At 35.6% G+C, this 25,790-nt stretch overlaps 3 protein-coding genes and 4 non-coding genes across 7 annotated transcripts in view; all 7 read right to left on the bottom strand.

Annotated features, from left to right (window-relative positions):
* LOC127860412 (uncharacterized) overlaps window positions 1-25,790 on the bottom strand; it is a 395,662-nt gene that overhangs the window by 33,020 nt on the left and 336,852 nt on the right. The window lies entirely within an intron of this gene.
* Window positions 1,973-23,567, bottom strand: LOC127860417 (nascent polypeptide-associated complex subunit alpha-like). The gene is made up of 7 exons (XM_052398491.1): window positions 23,410-23,567; window positions 23,087-23,223; window positions 16,626-16,719; window positions 15,555-15,685; window positions 14,748-14,882; window positions 2,355-2,477; window positions 1,973-2,092 (listed from the first exon to the last, which is right to left on the bottom strand). The coding sequence occupies exons 2-7, from the start codon at window positions 23,210-23,212 to the stop codon at window positions 2,078-2,080; spliced, it is 624 nt and encodes a 207-aa protein (XP_052254451.1). The 5' UTR covers window positions 23,213-23,223; window positions 23,410-23,567; the 3' UTR covers window positions 1,973-2,077.
* Window positions 1,973-25,790, bottom strand: part of LOC127860418 (nascent polypeptide-associated complex subunit alpha-like) — a 415,045-nt gene continuing 391,227 nt past the window's right edge. Inside the window, exon 8 of the mRNA XM_052398494.1 lies at window positions 1,973-2,050. The gene's annotated coding sequence lies outside the window, so the exon portion shown is untranslated. The remainder of the gene's footprint in view (window positions 2,051-25,790) is intronic.
* LOC127861322 (small nucleolar SNORD12/SNORD106) lies at window positions 2,853-2,943 on the bottom strand. Its single transcript, XR_008040175.1, has one exon. It is a non-coding gene; the product is annotated as a small nucleolar SNORD12/SNORD106 (small nucleolar RNA).
* Window positions 10,092-10,182, bottom strand: LOC127861312 (small nucleolar SNORD12/SNORD106). Its single transcript, XR_008040166.1, has one exon. It is a non-coding gene; the product is annotated as a small nucleolar SNORD12/SNORD106 (small nucleolar RNA).
* LOC127861314 (small nucleolar SNORD12/SNORD106) lies at window positions 14,226-14,317 on the bottom strand. The gene has a single exon (XR_008040168.1). It is a non-coding gene; the product is annotated as a small nucleolar SNORD12/SNORD106 (small nucleolar RNA).
* Window positions 14,970-15,062, bottom strand: LOC127861318 (small nucleolar SNORD12/SNORD106). Its single transcript, XR_008040171.1, has one exon. It is a non-coding gene; the product is annotated as a small nucleolar SNORD12/SNORD106 (small nucleolar RNA).

The following is a 25,790-nucleotide window of genomic DNA, read 5'->3' as shown; positions in this document are numbered from 1 at the left end:
AGATTTTTTTAAACCTACACAGTTCTGTTCCATTAATGAAAACTGCACACGGATGCCCGGATGCCAGTAAAAAAGGGAAACCAATGAAACAAAAATGAACTATGAAATATTTGGGGGTTACAACACAAAATCATAGATAATGGTTATTTGGGGGTTATAACACATCATAAATAATGGTTATTTGGGATTATAACACAAAATTATAGATAATGGTTATACCAGTATCTTTTTCTATTTTGTTTAAAATAATCGGCTAATATATTAATATTTACAGTAGAAAAATATCGTTCCATGTAATTTCATCGAGTGCCTTTTACACTGAAATTCCCGACGCCCTTTGATGCTTTGCATAAATACTTGTCTTGTAGTTTCTACTAATGAAGGCTGTGCAATACCGTGGCTATGGTCGAGATGAATATATTGTAACGTCCAGTGTTTCAATTGTCATTTGATTGATTTCATTTTGTATGTAATATTTAATCAAGCACTTTGGAATTCCAATTTGAAACAAGGGCTGTTTGTAAAACATGCATCCCCACATATTGGCTGTCAGTTGTAGTGAAAGCCATTGTGTGAATCTTTTTCGTCTCTATGACCTTGACTTTTGACCTAGTATCATCTGCCAGTCGTGATCAATGTACCTATGAAGTTTCATGATCCTAGGCTTAATTATTCTCGAGTTATCATCAGGACACCATTTTACTGTTTCGAGTCACTGTGACCTTGACCTTTGACCTGAAAATTAATAGCGGTCATCTGCTAGTCATGATCAATCAACCTATGAAGTTTCATGATCCTAGGTGTAAGCATTCTTTAGTTATCATCCGGTAACCATTTCGAGTCACTGTGACCTTTGACCTAGTGACCTGAAAATCAATAGGGGTAATCTGCCAGTCATGATCAATTTTCCTATGAAGTTTCATGATACTAGGCGTAAGCATTCTCGAGTTATCATCCGGAAACCATTTTACTGTTTTGAGTCACTGTGACCCTGACCTAGTGACCTGAAAATCAATAGGGGTCATCTGCCAACCTTGATCAATGTTCCTATGAAGTATCATGATCCTAGGCGTAAGCATTCTAGATTTATCATCCGGAAACCATTTAATACTTCGAGTCACTGTGACCTTGACCAAGTGACCTGAAAATGAATAGGGGTCATCTGCCAGTCATTATCATTGTACCTATGAAGTTTCATGATCCTAGGCCTAAGCGTTCTGGAGTTATCATGTGGAAACCATCTTGTGGATGGACAGACATGAGCAAAACAATATACCCCCTCTTCTTCGAAGGGGGGCATAAAAACTGGTTGGCTCAAAGAAATTTTGGGACAGCGCTAGCCCTGGTAGATAGACCCCACAACACCAGTACATAATATAATCTGCATCCAAGAACGAGTCACTGTGACCTTGACCTTTGATCTAAAAATCAATAGGGGTCACCTGCCAGTCATGATCAATGTACCTATGAAGTTTCATGATCCTAGGCGTAAGCGTTCTTGAGTTATCATTTGGAAACCATCTGGTGGACCGACCCCATCACACCAGTACATAATATTATCTGCAAAAGTGGTCCTAAACTGCATCCAAGAACGAGTCACTGTGACCTTGACCTGTGACCTAGTGACCTCAAAATCAATAGGGGTCATCTGCTAGTCATGATCAATGTACCTAAGAAGTTTCATGATCCTAGGCCCAAGCGTTCTTGAGTTATCATCTGGAAACCATCTGGTGGACAGACGGACATGTGCAAAACAATATACCCAATCTTCTTCGAAGGGGGGCATAATTATTCATGTTTCTCCTAAGAAAACTTGAGTCTGATATGCAAAGTCCGTTGAAAATCCGTTTTTGTTCCAGCCACACTTGTCACAAGACTGACAGAAACTACTATATTGAAACCAATCACATCAATCTATCCTAGTGTCCTCCTTTTGTAGGGGCTTTCTTTTTTATAACAGTAAGAGATCGAATGGGTTTTCTATAATTTATTTTGTTCAGATGGGAACAGTACAAAGCTCAGGCACACGGACACATAAAACACACACACATACACACAAATGAAGCTCCCAGGAGGGTTACATTGTCAACTCCTGAAAATAAAGTACACTTAGAATTATTAAAAAGCTTGTAATTGTAACTTAAATTTATAATGCATAACCGCGACAGGGAGACATAAAATGGCTGAATTAAAAAACCTTCAAATTATTCTTACAATACATCACAATAACTTCCTTATCAGATTTTCTTACTCATGCCAATCTGGCAATGTCATTTTCAGACTCAGTCGTTGCTAGTGCTAAGTGCTTAAAAAAGTCTCAATACTTTTATCTGGTTATTCACACCCAAACTTACCATTATTGCATTAACAATATCGTTATTGTTATTTTTTAGGGCTTTAATGGCTTTGCTTCGCTTGACGCTGGCCTGTGACATGACCAGCTCAATGTCCTTGGCCTCTACTCCAGTCTCATCAACCTGAAACCAAACCAATTAACACTTATGACTTCTAACAAAATAAAAATGAACCTTGCTCTGTGAAAATGAGGCTTTAATGTCTGTGCGTAGTGTCCCCCAAGGTTAGCCTTTTCAATCCCCACAGGCTATTATTACTGACAACACTTTCAGAAGATACTTCCTTTTAACAATAATTGGAATTAAAGTGGAAAGTGTCATCCCTGATAAGCCTGTGCAGACTACACAGGCTTATCTGGGACAACATTTTACATGCAAGCATTAGACCCCGTTTTTCCAGAGCGTGTCTCAAATTGAATTTGTCTTCAAAACCGAACAGAAGCATCTATAAAAGAATAAGCATTGGTGAGTTGTACATATACAGAAGATGGAGTGGCTTTGTCTGTATCAGACAAACTGGCTTGAATAAACACAGTTGTATCCTCATTTGTCGATAAGACGGGGAAAGATTGTCATCATTTACAGACAAAGTTGCCATCATTGTAACAGTACATGTACATACAGCATCAAGATTCAATACTCTACAGTCTACCTACATGTCCTTGAAACCTTGAACAAAGTAAATAATTTGTACAAAATCAAGGAAATGTCAAGAATCCAGATCCTCATGGCTGTTAAAATATTTGCCATTTCTGGTCAAGTACTTGAATAATGTTGACTAACGAGTATTGAATAATAGCCACATGATTACCGGTAATTATCTCTTGGCAAACAAAAGTTTTGAACTTGTGCAGAGACGGTTATGGAGGGCTCAGGGCTTGTTCATGTCGTTTTTTAACAAAAATTTCTTAAATGCTGGACTGAAACCAGCTAAACTCGCCATGTCTCTAAATGTTTCTTTTGAAGTATTACAGATTCACCAAGGACTGTTCAAGATTTTTTTTAAAGAGCGGCCAGCAAATGTCTGTGTCAGACAAATTGGCTTGGAATACACAACACATGTTTCCTCATTTGTCGATAAGACGGGGAAAGATAATGTCATCATTTACCGACAGTGTTCCACTTTATTCAAGGCAGTTAAGAGTCTGAAATTAAATTTAATCAAGACGAATATTGTCTGTGCACTTGTTTCTAAATCAATTTTTTTCAGGTCTAAATAAAGATGAACTATTAATTTTAATTTATGAGAATATACACCCCATTGAATTGTTTCTACAACATTTTCTGTTTTATGTGACATGTATTCACCAGCAATGAGCATTAATAGTTATGACACAAAGGTTTTTAGGAAACCTCTGACACTAACATTAGACAAGGGCTGTTTGTAAAACATGCATGCCCCCCATATGGGCTGTCAGTTGTAGTGGCAGCCATTGTGTGAATGTTTAGTGTCACTGTGACCTTGACCTTTGACCTAGTGACCTGAAAATCAATAGGGGTCATCTGCCAGTCATTATCAATACACCTATGAAGTTTCATGATCCTAGGCGTAAGCATTCTTGAGTTATTATCCGGAAACCATTTTACTGTTTCGAGTCACTGTGACCTTGACCTTTGACCTAGTGACCTGAAAATCAAAAGGGGTCATCTGCCAGTCATGATCAATGTGCCTATGAAGTTTCATGATCCCAGGCGTAAGCATTCTTGAGTTATCATCCGGAATCCATTTTACTGTTTTGAGTCACTGTGACCTTGACCTTTGACATAGTGACCTGAAAATCAATAGGGGTCATCTGCCAGTCATGATCAATGTACCTATGAAGTTTCATGATCCTAGGTGTAAGCATTCTTGAGTTATCATCCTGAAACCATTTTACTACAGTGATTTTTTTGCTCAAAATTACCACCGATTTTCGGCTGCTTCCCAATCCCCAAATTTCCCCCCAAAAGCCCAATTTTTCCCCCCAATTTTTTTATCATTTTCTAGTCATGATCCTACGCCTAAGAGTTCTTGAGTTATTGTCCGGAAACCATCTGGTGGACGGACTGACAGACCGACATGTGCAAAACAATACACCCCCTCTTCTTTGAAGGGGGGCATAAAAATGTAATTTACAATAAGCTGTGTTCAACCTATACAGCTAGGGAATGTATTATTATTATTAATTTATAATTATTATTTAAAGTATTGTTATAACTGTGAAACTCTTATCCAGAAAGAAGTTATCACTAAATAGTGTTTTTAATATCTTGAATCCCATAATATTACAAAATTATTTTAACAGGCAAAATTTTCAATTGTCTGACTAAACATACATAAGGCCACGACTTTTATATTTCTTGGTTTACAAAACCGCCGACCCTAATTTTTGGAAAATGGGAAAAAAAATAAAATCGGAAAATCGTCTTTTTTTATATATTTTATTCCCGACCGCACTGAAAAACGAGCGAACCGAGAAAAAAAAACGATCCGGTTTGAGTACGGTTGCGAATAAAATCATGTAAGTACAATCAACGATTGGTTCACATAAATTGCAGAGATCGGGATATTTTTCAATGTGACACAGTATGTACCAGTCTTTTTATGGGCACTTCTCAAAATTTATTTGTTTACAGACAATAGGAAAATCAGCGTCAGTAAAATGTCGACCGCATCAAAATTTATTTCCGAGTCTGTGACGCAACTATATTGTTTAACATGTTTATTATATTAAACAAACCCGATATTATAGTAGATAAAAAAAGTATTACCGTGCAATTTGATAATTAGTATAAATAATCCAATAAAACACTGCCATTATTTACGATATATGTGTTTAGGAATTTTGTAAACACGTCCGCCATAGTTTATAGGAACTGTACAGAGAGTTTGGAAATCGGAACAAATCGGTATATCTCGGAAAATCATTGATAAATGTATTTGTCGTTTTAATGCTTAGGGCCGAGTAATTTCGGCAAATCGGAACTCAACTTGCGTAAAATACTAGCTCAATTAACCGTTAAACTCCGCCTCCGTTCTCTGCAAAAGATTCGAAGGCGGAGCTATGCACGTGCTATTATTAAATTGGAGGATTGCAATTGAGAAACAAACGCACGATTGGTTCGGCATGTTGATTGCTAGACAAAGGAAGCCAATTTTGTCGGCGCGAAATTTGTCGCTTTATTGCTTGAGACAGCAAGCGGCTTTCCTTTGATGACGTCAAACTGTCAATTCACACAGACTGCACATTTTCGGAAGACTTTAACTGGCTCCTTGTTTACAATTCCAGTAAAAAAACTTGCTAACATTAAACTTCGGATTAAATTATAAAAATAAAGCAAAAGCCAAGTTGACAAATATGATTGTATTAATTCGCGTCAGTTCAAATAAGACGTTTTGCGTTGTAAATCAACGAGTTTTCATGACAACAACAACTTTAACAAACATTACCGCGACGACGCGGGGATCGATCTACCTCGATTTTTTGCATGGACGATGTCATAAGTCGAATAAGAGCAAACACATACTTTGTGTATAAGTAGTTTATCTTATATGAGATTTATGCAACGGGCATCGCATTGCGTAATGGTGCGCATCGAATTACGGAAATGAAGCGCAGTTTTTCGTTTTAATGGGAGAAGAACGCATGTCATTTAATGGAGTGTTTAAAATATCCTGATGTTACAAAAGGTGCTTTTAGGTGACTCATTTCATTTGAAGATATAGATGTCTTTCATTGCATATTTTGATTTTTCGTCTCTGTGTTAAGGTTATGAAAGATATGATGTCTTTGTTCTGATGTTATTAGTATTAACTTAATTTTCCAATGATGTTTTTTTTTTTTTTTTTTTTTTTTTTTCGACCGCCCGATGGACCATTTTCAAAATAATTTTTGTAAACCAATAAAAAAAAAGTCGTGGCCTAACTGAATATCTGAAAGCCAGTTTTATGATACACTAGACAAAGGCAGTCTGGCAACTAAAAGTTACACAGAAGATTGAGAATGAATAAACAGGTGATAATTCAAAAGCAATTGTTTCTTGAAAATTACACTTGGTATTCATGTTGATGCATGCATCAGACAACTTGGCTTGAAATCTACTATCTCAGTCTCCTCAAATATCGTTAAGACGGGGAAAGAAAATGTCATCATATACATACATCAACATATCATAGACGTATCCAGATGTTTACATTTTCTTTGATTTAGCCCTACTTGCATATGATTGATCCAGCATAAGAAGGGCATGATTATTAGCAACTGTTAGCAAGTTAACAGAAGTTTCATGGCAAAAGTTCCAGTATAAGAAAATAGTAAAGAACCCAATGAAAGTGATAGTATATTTGTCTTATAGCAAAATAAACCAAGGACACTTCCCATTCATTAGAGTAGCTCATACAAACATAATTGCATCAGACAAACTGGCTTGAAAAAAGTAGTTGATTCCTCATATGTCGATAAGATTGGGAAAGATACTGTCATCAAAGCAACAGACCAACTTTGGCACTGTTAATCATAAACCACAAATATAAGCTAAGTTATGATTAAGTAACTGGTAGCTGAATTGTTTCTTTATTCTAGACAAATATTGACATGGTTTTGCATCAGACAAACTGGCTTAAAAAAAGCAGTTGATTCCTCATATGTCGATAAGATGGGGAAAGATACTGTCATCAGAGCAACAGACCAACTTTGGCACTGTTAATCATAAACCACAAATATAAGCTAAGTTATTATTAAGTAACTGGTAGCTGAATTGTTTCTTTATTCTAGACAAATATTGACATGGTTTTGCATCAACAAACTGGCTTGAAAAAAGCAGATGATTCCTCATATGTCGATAAGATAGGGAAAGATACTGTCATCAGAGCAACAGACCAACTTTGGCACTGTTAATCATAAAACACAAATATTAGCTAAGTTATGATTAAGTAACTGGTAGCTGAATTGTTTCTTTATTCTAGACAAAGATTGACATGAATTTGCATCAGACAAACTGGCTTGAAAAAAGCAGTTGATGCCTCATATGTTGATAAGACACGGAAAGATACTGTCATCAGAGCAACACACCAACTTTGACACTGTTAATCATAAACCACAAATATAAGCTAAGTTATGATTAAGTAACTGGTAGCTGAATTGTTTCTTTATTTTAGACAAAGATTGACATGATTTTGCATCAGACAAACTGGCTTGAATAAAAGCAGTTATTACCGGATGTCTTAAATAAATGATAATAAATTATTTTTTGCTATTTCTTCGTCGAAAAAGAAATTTGCAATGTTTTAAACTGGTACCGGTGAATATCGAACTGTTGACCGGTCAACAGTTTGAACTGTTGCCCGCTGGAATAATGACGTCATTTCGTCAAAATGACGTCATTTTAAAGTAAAACAGTCAAAATTATTTATTTTATCCATTACTGTTGTGTGTAAATAAAAAAATTTAGTTTGCTGTTATTTCTATGTTGGAAATTTGATCAGGCAACAAAGCACTTATTTCATGGATGCTTGGTGAACAGTCAAAACTGTTGTCCCTCTGTATCAGGGCTGACATTTTGAACTGTTGCCCTCGGCCGAACAGTACCAAAGCAGGTTTTTTTTTCCACTTTTTGGGAAGATAGCCCATGGCTTTGGAATTGGGAATTTTATCGGCATTTTCATGAAATTGGGAAAATAAATTCATTAGCCTTTTTTTCCACACGAAAAGTCCACTGATTAGGGAAATACTAAATTTGATAAAACCCTTTATAATCATTCAAATTAAAAGAACAAAATCATATAATACTTTGTTAGATGTAATTGAATTAAAATTGAGATAAAATACACATTCGACATCTTTAAAAAAAAAAAAAAAAAAAAAAAAAAAATTTTTTTTTTTTTTGGAAATTGGGAATTTTTTGCCACATTTTGGGAAAAAAGTATACTTTTTGGGATTGGGAACATAGCCGAATTTCGGCTATAAAATCGGGCCAAAAAAAACCCTGCAAAGTCATCCCTGATACCTTGGGAAACAGTTTAGACTGTTCACCGCGCATACATGAAATAAGTGTATATTGTTTCCTCATATGTCGATAAGACGGGGAAAGATACTGTCATCAGAGCAACACACCAACTTTGGCACTGTTAATCATAAACCACAAATACAAGCTTAGTTATGATTAAGTAACTGGTAGCTGAATTGTTTCTTTATTCTAGACAAATATTGACAAGGTTTTGCATCAGACAAACTGGCTTGAAAAAAGCAGTTGATTCCTCATATGTCGATAAGACGGGGAAAGATACTGTCATCAGAGCAACACACCAACTTTGGCACTGTTAATCATAAACCACAAATATAAGCTTAGTTATGATTAAGTAACTGGTAGATGAATTGTTTCTTTATTCTAGACAAAGATTGACATGGTTTTGCATCAGACAAACTGGCTTGAAAAAAGCAGTTGCTTCCTCATATGTCGATAAGATGGTGGATAAGATGGGGAAAGATACTGTCATCAGAGCAACAGACCAACTTTGGCACTGTTAATCATAAACCACAAATATAAGCTAAGTTATTATTAAGTAACTGGTAGCTGAATTGTTTCTTTATTCTAGACAAATATTGACATGGTTTTGCATCAGACAAACTGGCTTGAAAAAAGCAGTTGATTCCTCATATGTCGATAAGATAGGGAAAGATACTGTCATCAGAGCAACAGACCAACTTTGGCACTGTTAATCATAAAACACAAATATAAGCTAAGTTATGATTAAGTTACTGGTAGCTGAATTGTTTCTTTATTCTAGACAAAGATTGACATGAATTTGCATCAGACAAACTGGCTTGAAAAAAGCAGTTGATTCCTTATATGTCGATAAGACGGGCAAAGATACTGTCATCAGAGCAACACACCAACTTTGACACTGTTAATCATAAACCACAAATATAAGCTTAGTTATGATTAAGTAACTGGTAGCTGATTGTTTCTTTATTTTAGACAAAGATTGACATGAATTTGCATCAGACAAACTGGCTTGAAAAAAGCAGTTGATTCCTCATATGTCGATAAGACGGGGAAAGATACTGTCATCAGAGCAACACACCAACTTTGGCACTGTTAATCATAAACCACAAATATAAGCTAAGTTTTGATTAAGTAACTGGTAGATGAATTGTTTCTTTATTCTAGACAAAGATTGACATGGTTTTGCATCAGACAAACTGGCTTGAAAAAAGCAGTTGATTCCTCATATGTCGATAAGACGGGGAAAGATACTGTCATCAGAGCAACAGACCAACTTTGGCACTGTTAATCATAAACCACAAATATAAGCTAAGGTATGATAGTAACTGGTAGCCTAATTGTTTCTTTATTCTAGACAAATATTGTTAAGTTTTTGCATCACAAAAACTGGCTTGAATAAAGCAGTTGTTTCCTCATATGTCGATAAGACAGGGAAAGATACTGTCATCAGAGCAACAGACCAACTTTGGCACTGTTAATCATAAACCACAAATATAAGCAAAGTTATGATTAAGTAACTGGTAGCTGAATTTTTTCTTTATTCTAGACAAAGATTGACATGGTTTTGCATCAGACAAACTGGCTTGAAAAAAGCAGTTGTTTCCTCATATGTCGATAAGACGGGGAAAGATACTGTCATCAGAGCACCACACAAACTTTGGCACTGTTAATCATAAACCACAAATATAAGCTAAGTTATGATTAAGTAACTGGTAGCTGAATTGTTTCTTTATTCTTGACAAAGATTGACATGGTTTTGCATCAGACAAACTGGCTTGAAAAAAGCAATTGATTCCTCATATGTCGATAAGACGGGGAAAGATACTGTCATCAGAGCAAAACCAAATATAAGCAACGTATAGAATACTACACTACAGACATCCAGCTTTCCTAGTTATTAAGTGCTTGTTCTTTCTAAAACTGTATTGCACATACTTAAAATTATTATCCCCTCGTTTTTCGGAGAAAAAGTGGGGATATTGTGGTGATGTGCGCCTGTCTGTCTGTCCATCCTGGCCACCTGCTCCTCCTACACTATTAGCACTAGAACCTTGAAACTTACATACATGGTAGCTATGAGCATATGTGTGACGGTGACAGTGACAGAATTTTGATCTGACACCTGGGTCAAAAGTTATGGGGGTTGGGGCGGGGCAGGGTCGAGATTTTCACTTATTTTCATGGCACCGGTCTGGTGCATTGCCATAACTTTTGCAATATTGATGACAGCAACTTGATATTTGGCATGCATGTGCATCTCATGGAGCTGCACATTTTGAGTGGTTAATGGTTAAGGTCAAGGTCAAAAAAACAAATCCAAGGGAAGTAATAAGCTTTAAAGGGAGTTAAGTAAATAACCTGCCAAATGATATAAAAATAAATAAATAAATCAAAGTGGCGCATAGTTTCACAGTAGTGGCGCAGAGATGTATAGTATTCAATTGTTTGTGTTAACTCATCTGTGAAATGGTTTAGCTCATCCATCTAATGTTTATACAAGCAGGGGTTTTTCTGCCTATTTTGGGAAAAGGAGTCTGACCAAATTGGGAATTTTTATCGACAAAATTGTCCATTTTGGGAATTTTCGAGTCGATGAAACGGTCAATTTGGGAATTTTATCATGCTTAAATAAGTAGGTGGTTTTTACAAAAAAACATGTTTTTATTTGTTATTTTGTCTTCAAAAACAAACACTGGTAACAGGTAAGTAAGTCACACAAGTCACAGCATGATTTTTCTTTGCTTTCTTAAAATAACATTAGACAGAAATTAACTACACATACAAATAAAATGTTATTATTTCCAATTGGATTCTTCAACTCATAGCCACAATAGGCAAGCCAGTTACATTTAACAAAACATTAATTTTACTGCTACATTATTAATTTATTTAACGACTATATCATTTTACCTGATACTTCACCGCTCATTACATTAGCACCATCAAAGCCAACAAATCTACACCGCCGTATGTCGATCCCTTTTCCAATGCAACACTGCTGTAGTACTTATCGTTATGGGAAGCCATGCTTGAAAATAAGCGTCTACAGATTTGGACTAGAATGTGTATTGTGCGGCTCTATATACTTGTTATAATGCGGAACAGTTCGAACCTTATCGCTGTCAATGTTGGCAGATGCATCCGACAAATACACCTGCTAAAATCTGAGTCGCTAAAGGCTTAATAACGTCGCGGATGAAGGGAAGTCACTCTTTCGATATAAATTATGTTTACTTTTTACGATTTTGAAAGAATTTTTTTTTTGGAATTGGGAAATATGTAATCAAAATTCGATTGGGAACGGGTCCGTTTGCTTTGGGAATGCCTCCGTTGTCCGGAGGCGCAGACAGTGCAGAAAAACCCCTGACAAGGGATTATAAAATATTGGTGCAAAGGGTTACCTGTATATGAGAGAAGATATAGAATGCAGTCAAGCATAAAAAGCATGAGAAACTCATGGAATAAAGCCTCGAGAATCTATAAAAGGGCTGAACTTTCAATTTGTTCAATTACAATTTTAGACTCATTACTGAAAATCTGTCAAAATGTTCAAGTGGGAAAAATGTGAGAAACAACTTAAAGCAAGATGGACTTTTAACAGGCACATCAAAGACAGACATGAAATTCAACATATCCATTGTTGTGTACAAGATTGCGATAGAAAATTTCTGAGACGCTACTATTTAGTCAACCATTTAACCTCAAAACATAACTTTTCCAAAACAGGAGCAAAAAGATTGGCTATAAGAGAGCATGTTCAGCCATCTCATAAGTCATTCCAATTAGGATGACATGTACATAATTGACTACAGTGAAGTTGATTCATTATTAGAGGAGAGCAGGATGAGGAGTAGAAATTAGGGTATAGATTTCCACTCTTTTTAGTTTATTTTACATAATTTTTTTCATTTCTACATTGAATTACTTCAAATTTATACTGAACATCTCTTATGACAATACGGTCAATCTCAACTATGCATGGCCCCATTAATAACCGTGGGGCGCCCCTGTGTCAAACATGCAGCGTGGGGATACGTGTCGAACTCTGCCGCGCCATTTCTAGTTGTTAATGTTTCTGGTAAAGATGGCCTTTTAGATTTCACTTAAGATTAAATGGCTTCAAAGAAGCAGTTTGTTCCTCATTATATAAGGGAACTGTCATTGTAAAACACACTACTAGTATTTTATATATGTTAGTCACTCAGCTGTTCCAAGCTACTTTAACTTGGATTAAATTCCTATTTATCAAGCATGTTTCATGTTAACATCTTGAATCATAGTATGATACTGACACAAATTTGCTTCAGACAAGCTGGCTTGAAAATAAGCAATTTTTCCTCATTTGTCGATAAGATGGGGAAAGATGCTGTCAACATTGCAAACATGCTGTCATAATTGCAAAGCACAAACCACAGGTGAAACTGAAGCAAAGAACTCTAACATATAATAAGTTACTTCAATGTAACTCCAATGGTCATCATGAGAATATTTCCGAAAATCACTTTCTTTTTGAAGAGAAACTTAACTTTTGCTTAAGACAAACAGGTTTAAGAAGAACCTTTTATTGTCTCATTAGTCATGAAGACAAGGTAAGATACATCACTGAAACAAACTATCTTTCAATACTGTTAATCATTAACAATACAGATAGCTTAGTAATAAATAAGTTACTGGTAATCTATTTGTTTCTTTAATCTAGACAATGACATGATTTTGCATCAGACAAACTGGCTTGAATAAAAGCAGATGTTTCCTCATATGTCGATAAGACGGGGAAAGATATTGTCATCATTGCATTGCAGTCTTTTACGTTCCATGGCATTGGTGAAAAAAATATACTTTCAATTAGGAATGGGTCCACTGCCTTATTATTGAGAAGATTATAAAAGATACTGTAATCAGCGCAAAAAAAGCAGTTTAGACCTTAGTTTACAGAGACTATAAATCAATGATAAAAATAAGTAACCTATTGCTCCTTCACACTTAAAGCACATGGACATTGTTTTGCATTAGACAAACTGGCTTGAAAAGAAGCAGTCATTTCCTCATATGTTGATAAGACGGGGAAAGATACTGTCATCAGCGCAAAACAAACACAACAAGTACCAAAGACGATAAGAATGCAGTTAAAAGCATATAAGAACAAAACTCTTTTAATTGAGTTTAGAAACTTTGAATTGACTTAAGTGTTTAGAGATCATGCAATAATAGAGCATATGAATTAAGAAACATAGCAATTGGCCTATGACTTGATTTAACATTTGGCATCAGACAAACTGGCTTGAAAAAAAGCAGTTTACTTCCTCATTTGTCGATAAGACGGGGAAAGATACTGTCATCATTCCAATGCACTCAAGCTATAAAAACTATAAGCAATGCAGTTTATACAAGGTACAGAGGCAAGTTATATAAAGTCCCAAATTGTCTATCTTAAACTTGCAGTTTATACAAGGTACAGAGGCAAGTTATGTAAAGTCCAAAATTGTCTATCTTAAACTTGCAGTTTATACAAGGTACAGAGGCAAGTTATGTAAAGTCCCAAATTGTCTATCTTAAACTTGCAGTTTATACAAGGTACAGAGGCAAGTTATGTAAAGTCCCAAATTGTCTATCTTAAACTTGCAGTTTATACAAGGTACAGAGGCAAGTTATGTAAAGTCCCAAATTGTCTATCTTAAACTTGACAGACATTAACAAGGTTTACCACAAACAGGTTTCAGTGAATAGAAGCAGTTGTTTCCTTTTATGTTGATAAGTCTATGAAAAAAGAAACTGTCATCAGCGCAAAAAAAGATTTTACTATTAGTGCAATTTATTGTTTACAAACACTATTCATTTATTATGAATAAGTGATCTGTTTTCTTTACACAAGACATACAAGGACATTGTTTTGCATCAGACAAACTGGCTTGAATAGAAGCGGTCATTTCCTCATTTGTCGATAAGACGGGGAAAGATACTGTCATCAGCGCAAAACAAATATGATAAATAACAAGGACCAAAAAAAATGCAGTTTTAATACACTAACAGCAAAAAAAGAACAATCTTGAACTAGTGAATACAAAGTATAGACTTTGAATTGACTATGACGTCTAAGAGATTATGCATTAATACAGCCTTTGAATCGTTGAAAGATGGCAAATGATGCATGACTTATTTTTAGGTCATCATACATATGTAACTTAATTGTATACGCTTAAATATGTCTGAATAGTAAACAAATTTGTTTGCTCGGATAATTTGATAATGTTCGATAATAACATTACTTTGAAATTTGGGTCCAAAGAAAACAGATTTGTATTAACTGGGATTTAAACGTTTTCTGAAACTGGGACCAGTATGCAACAACATTTGAGTTCTCAGTCAACACCAGCACCTAACTCAATTGACGTGATTATCGGTACTAACCTCATCTTCATCCTCTGACTCCTCCTGGATAGGCTGTGTCACCGTGCTGGGCAGATCTCCATGGCCTGTCGTGGTCTCAGGTCGCTTGAAGTTCTCTGCTGCCAACATCTGGGGGGTCTGGCTCAGATCTTCAATCTGAAATAGTGTTAAGAAACATAATTCAATTAGAATTTAGAGTGATTTAACATGTTTAAGAGTACAAAACTTTATCTGTACAGCCTAAAATTTGCATCAGACAAACTGGCTTGAATAGAAGCAGTTGTTTCCTCATTTGTCGATAAGACGGGGAAAGATACTGTCATCATTTGCAAACATACTAACTTTTAGTACTGTTAATAATAAACAACATAGATAAGCTTAGTTATTAATAAGTACTTGGAAGCCTGATTGCAGGTATAGATACTGTTATCATTGTAATGCATTCCTGCTTTAAAAGGTAAAAGCAGTGTATACTTGAAATTCAAATGAAGAGTGCCATGTGGTATGGGCTGTAAAAAGAGTATAGAATTAATCAGCATCAGTGTCAGAAAAAATTGGCTTGAATTTACACAGTTGTATACTTTTTTTGTCCTAAGTGGGGGAAAGAAACTGATTAGCATTCACGGACGCTTTTCGGTGTAAACATTTAAATATTTTCTTTATACATTTGAATAATAACAATATAGAGTTGTTACCAACAAAAGATGTAAAACTATGAAGTAATGGATTATGAAGAATAACTGTCATTGTGTGAATGATTTAAATCTGCATAAAACTAAATATTGTACAAAATATTCTACAATCATCATGAACTTAAGTTCCACAAACCTTCGCTTCTCCAAATACAATATAAGTGTCTGAAGCAGGGCTCTTGTAAACATCTGGTTGACCAATTACAAAAAGAATATTTTTGGATTTTCTGATGGTTACTCGTGTAACGCCTGTCACCTGTTTAAGTCCTGCAAAAGCAAACAGTTTGCATGACAAATGTTTTACATGTTTAGACCAATACACTGCAACTCAGTTATATAGCGGGGTCCAAAGATCGCTATCGAAATATATATCTGGCGCGCAATATATTGTGTCAGGTCATTCATGCAGGTATATGTATGGATTAGCATAGTTTGGCAATTTCAAAACATGCCACATACCTACCATATGGGATTATGAGTTATATCCATGTGTTATACACTTGTATAACATAAAAACATTATTCCATATTTGTATCTTAATATGCATATAATAAAACTTGTTATCCTAAAAGAATTGCCAATTTATATTGTTCACGAACGATAATAAAAGCTAGCCACAAATTAACACTCCTCGTTTATTTCCTGTAAATTATTTGTTCTGCGTAAAGGCATGCAATAAATATACCTCATGTACAATATCATATCATTCTTCCTGGTGAAAAGCATGGGCTTTATTATTCCTAATAAAAGCTCATGAATGTTGGATTACACAGAAAATTAAAGTGGGTTAAAAAAATTGGGTCCACATCTGTCTCACTATATATTGAACATAGAGATGTAAGGGACCTAGACATAATGGAGTTGCAGTGAGTCAGTGTTGTCCCACAAGTCACAAAAATACATAGAATTTAGTAGATGCACAACTCAAATGAGGAAACAAGGAAACAAGTTGTAACAATCATCAACTAGGTTGTTTAATGTTGAAAATAACAAAACAATTTATGAATGGAATTGAGCAAAAACCCTCTTTGCCTTGGAATATTATATGACCAAATAATGGTGCTAACATCAGAAAAAGCCATCTGGCTTTTTTTTGCTTTGAAGTTTTAGATGGATCATTTATTCTCACCTTAAGAACACAAAAGGATATAATCCAGGATTTTTTCATAAGGAAACGTTTCAAAACAGCACAGTATTTAATATGCACCTAGTTTTGACATGGCTTTTCTTGCTTTCTTCTCACTGCGACTCTGTTTGGCCTTGCTCACTAGCTCTTCCTTAATACCAGCTGCCTCTGCAACCTGTAATTATGTATTTCATTGACAATACACCACTTGAATGAAGTAACAGACTGCATTTTTTCAACAGTTGAACTGCAATGCCCACACAAGAGCTGTGTTTGTGAAACACAATGCCCCATACTGCGCTTTGAAGCCGCACGGCAGCTACCTTTGACCTTGAAGGATGAACTTGACCTTTCACCACTCAAAATGTGCAGCTCCATGAGATACACATGCATGCCAAATATCAAGTTGCTATCTTCAATATTGCAAAAGTTAAAAGTTTTGGGACAGACACGCACATACAATGCCTGACAGGCCAAAACAATATACCCCCGATCATTCAATCCGGGGGCATAAAAACAAGTAGTTCATATTTACAGCTCAAATTTAAAAAGACATTTTTGAAGGCAAACTGACACTGGCAGGACCTAGCTGAAATAATTCGCGTTCAAACTCCGGTCTGTAAAAACCATAACGAAAAATGAATACAATGCTATTATATCAATATGCTTAAAATTTCAAAATAACATAACCAACTCATAAAGTTTTAGTTAAGAAGTCCATTTTTACCTCAAATAGCGTTGAATTGAAGTTAAAAGGCATAATTTGTTTCAATTAAACTTCTGCTTAAATTACAATACAATCACTGACCTCTCGTCATGTTATGAAATATTTAAATATCAACCAATCAGAAACAGGCATTACAGTGCAATAGGCTGCGTTATCGATTAAAATCTACCTGCGATATACAGCGGGCACAGCGATTGGAATGGAAAATGTGAGTAGTGTGTTGATTTAAATTGGTCAGGCGTGCAAAATTGAAAGATTCATTACATAATTCTTACGGAACATTATTGAGAAATGAATTATCTACACAGGTGTGTAAATATTATTGCAATCCGTTGATACTGTCTGATATCGGGGCTTGAATGTTGCGCACCAAATTCCTTGCGCATCAATATAGACAAAGAAGGAAAACTTTCGCTATTAAAAAGATAGAGTGGACTATTGACGCCAAGAGTCTGCCAAAGCAAAAATCATCTAAAGACTCTATGGCGGCAATTTATATTGACTAGGCAGGACCAAAACACAAACTTTGGGGAAAGGCTCAGTCTTTTTTTTCGGGGAAAAGACACAATTTTCTGGCTACGAGGAATGAAAAATACTGAGTTATAATGGAAATTTAGAGCAAAAATGCACGATTTTAAAGAAATTTCTGTAGGGGAAAGGGCCTTTTTGGTTAAAGGGAAGAAAAAGAGGCCCCTTGCGAAGTTTTTTTTGGCCCTGACTGGATCGATCAATAACAATTAATTAGAAATTTAAAGATAATACATCTTTCAATGGAAAATCCCATAGTTTAAACTCCTTACACCAAAAAGTATCCTATTAAGGTTCATGGGGGGGATAAAATTCATTAAAAATTCGCATTGGTTTTTTTTCATTCAATGTGGTACAATATGGTCAAACTATATTTCATTTTAAAGCTAAAGACGGATAGAATAACATAATCACATTTTTGACATTCAATATTTGTGTGCTTTATTCATATTTTGGTTTAAAACCAATACATTTTTACACTAATTTACAAAATCTCAATCTAAAGTTAGGAAGGATATGCACTACCTTAAGGCCACGACTTTTATATTTCTTGGTTTACAAAACCGCCGACCCTAATTTTTGGAAAATGGGAAAAAAAATAAAATCGGAAAATCGTCTTTTTTTTATATATTTTATTCCCGACCGCACTGAAAAACGAGCGAACCGAGAAAAAAAAACGATCCGGTTTGAGTACTGTTGCGAATAAAATCAAGTAAGTACAATCAACGATTGGTTCACATATATTGCAGAGATCGGGATATTTTCAATGTGACACAGTATGTACCAGTCCTTTTATGGGCACTTCTCAAAATTTATTTATTTACAGACAATAGGAAAATCAGCGTCAGTAAAATGTCGACCGCATCAAAATTTATTTCCGACTCTGTGACGCAACTATATTGTTTAACATGTTTATTATATTAAACAAACCCGATATTATAGTAGATAAAAAAAGTATTACCGTGCAATTGGATAATTACAGTGTCCGACAAATTTCTTATTTTTCAGGTAGCCCACTGGGCTACCAATAAAAATATTTGGTAGCCCATAAAATTTTCCTACAAAATGATAAGAGGCAGGTTTTCTTCTTTATTTTATTTCTTCATTTACATATACATAATATGTATACATACATATACATAAAACAGCAAGTAGTCTGATGTACACAGTCAATATCGTAAATTAATGTTACAGTACAGGCACCGTGTACTTAAATGTAAATGTACCAAAGAAAATCATATACTACATGTAGATATTACATGTATGTGCACATGTATGTGTACTTAAATTCGGACAGCACGTTTAGTCGTAAACGTAAATAAAGCGTTTAGATGATCAATACGATTGATTCGTATGGTGTTAATCAATGCAATTGCCCTTTTTAACAACAAATACCGAGTTTCAAGAAATCAAGAGTATTAAATCATTTATTTACTTGTGTCCGACTTAAAGTACTGTCCGAATTTACTTACATGTATTGCATCCGTATGTTACGACACTTGTGTGCAGTCAGTATACAATACAATAATTGTTTCAATGATGAGGAACTGATACAGCGTAACGGTAACGATACAGCGTGTTTACATGATATTTTATTAAGAGAAAATGTCAATGCCAAATACTTCGCGACATACCCCGGTACTTTAGTTGAAATTCACAAAGAAACTTTTAATGTAAATTAAATGATCTCAATGTTGTACCCGCTACGAAATTTTTATTTACAAATAAATACACCCACGCCAATTTTCGCGCGCTTTTTATCAGGACAAAGAAATTCATTTCTTAAATGTAGAATTTTGTAACCTAAAATAGCTGTACACAACGCGTGCACACCGTGGCAGATTATTTACGCATGTTGCAATAAAACGGTCCTGATTGGGAGCTTATTTCATCATATCTTTAAATAGAACCATGTGCGGAAATTCATTTGACACTTTAGAAAATTTCAAACGTTTGTGTTAATGACTCTTATCGTCTATATTACCCACCCATAATTTGGTTTTAAAAATATAAATCGGGCATATATGGGATTATTGATTAACAGTCGATTAATCCAATTATTAATTGACAATGCAAACTAATTAGCAGGTGTTAACCGCGTTCACAAAGTTGTCATTAATATTCATTTTCGGTTTCGTTACCGTTTTGAAGAATCCGCTATTGTTTTAATTTATTTAATGTTTGGCGTCCTTGGATATTTAATTTTAACGACATCAAAAACGTTGTCGCTATTACTCATTGTTGCGGTTAACAAAGAATTCCAAACTGCGAAATGATGTTGCATCATGTGCGCCAACTATCCAACCGGCTCTCATTATATTATTAGCAGACGACAAATGTTGATTCTGATTGGATGATTAAAATACACTGTTACTGTTTAAGACATTACCGCAAGTGATCGGTGACTGATTAGATAATTGATTGCACTTTGTTATCGGATTATAAGCAATACACAGTGTACAAACACATGGTCAGCGTGTTTATTCTACGTATGTCTGTCAATAAACCGGGCTACCGCTCTTATAGATTTATTGTAGCCCGGCGGGCGTCAGCTGGAAAATTTCAGTAGCCCGATAAAAAATTTCGGTAGCCCCCGGGCTCCGGGCAATGGATTTGTCGGACACTGATAATTAGTATAAATAATCCAATAAAACACTGCCATTATTTACGATATATGTGTTTAGGAATTTTGTTAACACGTCCGCCATAGTTTATAGGAACTGTACAGAAAGTTTGGAAATCGGAACAAATCGGTATATCTCGGAAAATCATTGATAAATGTATTTGTCGTTTTAATGCTTAGGGCCGAGTAATTTCGGCAAATTGGAACTCAACTTGCGTAAAATACTAGCTCAATTAACCGTTAAACTCCGCCTCCATTCTCTGCAAAAGATTCGAAGGCGGAGCTATGCACGTGCTATTATTAAATTGGAGGATTGCAACAGAGAAACAAACGCACGATTGATTCGGCATGTTGATTGCTAGACAAAGGAAGCCAATTTTGTCGGCGCGAAATTTGTCGCTTTATTGCTTGAGAAAGCAAGCGGCTTTCCTTTGATGACGTCAAACTGTCAATTCACACAGACTGCACATTTTCGGAAGACTTTAACTGGCTCCTTGTTTACAATGCCAGTAAAAACACTTGCTAACATTAAACTTCGGATAAAATTATCAAAATAAAGCAAAAGCCAAGTTGACAAATATGATTGTATTAATTCGCGTCAGTTCAAATAAGACGTTTTGCGTTGTAAATCAACGAGTTTTCATGACAACAACAACTTTAACAAACTTTACCGCGACGACGCGGGGATCGATCTACCTCGATTTTTTGCATGGGCGATGTCATAAATCGAATAAGAGCAAACACATACTTTGTGTATGAGTAGTTTATCTTATATGAGATTTATGCAACGGGCATCGCATTGCGTAATGGTGCGCATCGAATTACGGAAATGAAGCGCAGTTTTTCGTTTTAATGGGAGAAGAACGAATGTCATTTAATGGAGTGTTTAAAATATCCTGATGTTACAAAAGGTGCTTTTAGGTGACTCATTTCATTTGAAGATATAGATGTCTTTCATTGCATATTTTGATTTTTCGTCTCTGTGTTAAGGTTATAAAAGATATGATATCTTTGTTCTGATGTTATTAGTATTAACTTAATTTTCCAATGATGTTTTTTTTTTTTTTTTTTTTTCGACCGCCCGATGGACCATTTTCAAAATAATTTTTGTAAACCAATAAAAAAAAAAGTCGTGGCCTAAGTTGAATAAATACAAAGCTATATACATATACAAGGTCAAGTTAGCAACATTTCACAGAAAATTATTGTCATAAAACAACAAATGAGTTTTTATTCAACTGCCTATTATGGATAAATTTCCTAAACAAAGTTCTAAAAATAACGAAAACGTAACTACTTTTTAAAAATCCAGGTATGGTGGATAGTAAGAGTCACAATTCTTCTTCAAAGGCTTAACAATTTTGTTATTTACCTCTCAACCAAATTGCAAATTTAAACCATCTAAAATTGAAATAGATTGCAGACGACATATAAAATTGTAAAGAATTATAAAGAAATTGGCAAACCGATTGATTTTATATTTCGATTACTTCTACCCATTTTGAAAGCGTGGCCCTCGCTGTGCTCCGTAGAAAAACGTGCAAAACAAATCGGTCGAAACCATGTGCAGTAGTGAGAAAACCGGGTATGTGTATACACATACCTGAGAAAACACAAACATATTTTGACAGTTGGTTCGCAACTAGTAAAACAACTATTAACATTAATCAGCAAGAGATCGCACTCAATAACAGAAATGACCACGTAGAGATATCATCACTTACCCTATTTCAAATATTTTCCAGCTGAAAATTGTCCCCCACACGTCTTTTTTAGTTTATTTTTATTGTTTTTTCTGGAGCCGAAGTGCATCTCACAGAATATCTATCTAACTTCCGTTGTTTTCACTTTCGTTATTAAAAACTTTGTTTAAAAGAATTATTTCTCCTTTTAGATTGTTAAAGCGATGTGTTATTATATATTATCAATAGAATAGTATACCGTGATGAATTTAACGGAGTTACGTATCGATCTTTCTGTCAGTCTGTAAGCGTACTATTTTATGCGCAATAATATAAGTATGGTGATTCGACAACAATTGTAAACATTGGTGAAATGCTTCTTACATAGTTATTCTTTTGAGTGTTTATGAGGTCTGATCGTGCAGTTTGCAAACATCAAAGGAAAGATTACAATCCAATGCATTTGTCATCGTCAACCGTTTGGAATGTCAATTAGGCGATGGGTTAGTTTTTAGCATGTTTCTTTCTATGTTATGAATTTACAAATGGCTGCCCCCATGGTGATGAAATGACATGTGTTCGAGTTTTGATATTTCTAGATATGTAAACTTTTTTTACTATTTAAGCGTAACTTGCCCTCGTCAATGTCGATATTATTCACTAGTTATATAATTTTCCGCCGAAATACGTGGAATAAACATGATTCAGATTTTTGAAAATAATGTATATTTTAGTGTTAAAATCGCTTTGTATTTTGATTGATTTTGTGGATGGTATGATACGTTGATGTACAAAACTGGTAGCAGTTTGAAGGAAAAACATCCTTTAAAGCATATATGTATACATTTTCAATGTGGCACTCTTCCTTTAGTCAAATTTGAGTTCAATGCTTGGGGTCCCACATTTTTCAAAATGAAGCCTCTACATGAACCTCTACATGAAGTTAACATAGATTGGGGCCAAAACAAGCATAATTGAAGACCTTGCTGTGTTGTGCAGTATCCCCATCCTCTAGTTCCGGCATATCATCGCTGTCTGAATCTGTTCCCGAGTCGGAACCGTCCTTAACATCTTCAACTAAAGGTTTCTCTACAGCTTCGGATGGCATTGTGTGTATCTCTATAAAATAGAAGTTGGAACAGAACTATACCCAACGACTTGGACTGTTTTCAAGTACAATTAAGCACAACTTTTTTTAAAAATAATCAAACGCATTTATAACGTGGACAAAGTTTGACAATAAGACAATAATTATGTATGCCGATCGGCATATATGGATGTGATGTCTGAAGATTTCTTTCTTACAAGGTGCGTATCCAGCACCGACTGCAAATAATGGCTGAAAAGGAACTTCCTGTGCATTTCGTCTGTACTAATTCCCGTACATTGATTTCATTGGCCAATTACCCAAGACCGAGCGAGGAAATGAACACTGCCTGATGATGGTAGACCAATTCACGAAATGGGTGGAATGCATACCACTACCCTCACAGAAAGCGGAAATAACTGCACGGGCAGCAGTCGACGAGTTTTTCTCTCGATTTGGGTTCCCTTTACAGTTGTTCTCTGATCAGGGGCGTAATTACGAACGTAAACTGTTTGACGCATGGTGTAAAGTACTGCATATCCATAAGGCAAGAACTACACCTTATAGGCCTTCTGCAAATGGACAAGTGGAACGTTTTAACCGGACATTGATGGACGCTGTGAGGTGTTTTTTGGGGAAATCTCAGAATAAATGGGATCTGCATGTGCAACAGAAAGCTGGAGCAATTAGAGCCTCATTTAACCGGAGTACTGGTTTTACCCCAAATATGCTTATATTGGGCCGAGAAGTTACTACCCCAGCACAACTCATGTTTCCAAATGTGCATGATAGACATGAGGACGGTGAAACATACGTGGCAGATTTGGTTAAAACCATGAAGGAAGCCCATGCGTCAGCTAGGTCCACCTTGGAGACTTCTCAGAAGCGCATGAAACACTATTATGATCTACGGATCTTACAGCGCCCATATTCGGAAGGAGATGTAATATATCTTTTAGATACTGCAACTCTGAAGGACAAGTCTCGTAAATTGTGTTCTCTTTGGAAAGGTCCAGCAGTTATCGTCAAGAAGTTGTCGGCTTACCTGTATCAGGTGCGATTGCGCAATTCTGTATCGATAGTAAACCATGATAGGATGATGCCATGTGAAGACCGGAGTCTCCCAGAATGGACTGCTAATGCATTGGGGTTTCCCCGCGTGAGTTAGTATCTCATCCTTCTCTGGAGGTCGTGGGTTCAATCCCCGGCCTGAGCTCAGTATTTGCACATTAATGGCGACAATGTAAAAAGGTACTGTGAATGCGGGAGTCGGTCTGAGCTGTTTAATGGTTTCTGGTAGGGCCATGCGGTAGCAAGACATGCTGTATCTCAGTATTTTCACATTAATGATAGTGGTAGTCAGACACTTTAACCACGTCGCTAAAGAGCTAGCCCAACAGCAAGGCTGTTGGAAGTGACTTTACTTTTACTACATTTATGTTACGACTCGCCACATTAACGCCTCGTATCTTCACGATTGTACAAAACAGGGAGATGCATAAAGTACATTATTGAACATTATAAACGATTAAAGCTGTGGTCACATATTTGGAACAGGCAATGTTTAAGCATTGGAGGTTTAAATGTTTGAATGACCCATCGAACCTCACCGTTTTTTCAAAGAGAAGATACAATATAGACAACACATAATTGCCAAATAGACCAAAAAATGCACCAAAAAAAAGATGCACCAACCTAGGTCGATGCAAAAGTGATTGGGTTCTTGAACGACGTTTCGAAACCCTCACTTAGCCCATATATACAAGTATAAACTAAAACAAATCTCATGGCATTCTTGTTCACATTAAAAAGCCAGACAATATATAATTTACATTTCACTTCATTGCAATGTAATATATCAAATGATATAATATGCACCAAAGCAACAGAATAACAAATTTCTGCCTCACGATAAAGCGACGTGCATACCAATATCAACTTAATTCATTCTTGACAATATAAAGAAGTGAAACTCCAGCTGCTGGAGCAGTATTGAATTCTTATTATAAACAATTAGTTGGTCCTTTATTTAAGGCAAGTGACCGATTGCCCAAACAGAACAAAACAGCACAAAACAGCACAAAACAAAATAAACAAATATAAGAATAAAGCTGGGGTCACCGCCTTGGAGCGGTCAATGCAAAGCATTGGGGGTTTAAACCGGTTATAGAGCACTCAACCTCACACTTGGCCCAGCAATTTTCATGATACATTTACGTGTAAATAAAATTTAACCTCATAGCATTGTAACTCAAATTAAACAATAATAAAAGGGAATTAAAACGCATTCAATTTAATTACCATTTAATTACTCAATAGTAGGGAAGATACCAGAGCAACAGAGTTACAACTTTTTTAGGAACGATGAAATAAAACTACGAACAAGTATCAACTACATTCCTTCTTTATAGAAAAAGATTTTAGAATATAGCGTCATGAAGTTAATATTTCAGATCATCATCGCGCACATACAGGGAGAAGCAGCAATAATGGGTGTAATGGATCGACAAGACTTGAGCATTTAGTATCATTAAGTGCAAACATCCGATCAACATGGGTTGATTCGGACTGATAAAACGACTTCCGTCAACTTGAGACT

Source organism: Dreissena polymorpha, chromosome 15 (genome assembly GCF_020536995.1).
Source record: "Dreissena polymorpha isolate Duluth1 chromosome 15, UMN_Dpol_1.0, whole genome shotgun sequence".
NCBI classification, from domain to species: Eukaryota; Metazoa; Mollusca; class Bivalvia; order Myida; family Dreissenidae; genus Dreissena; species Dreissena polymorpha.
Note: the sequence above shows the minus strand (reverse complement) of the source record. Positions and strands in the feature narration are given on the sequence as shown.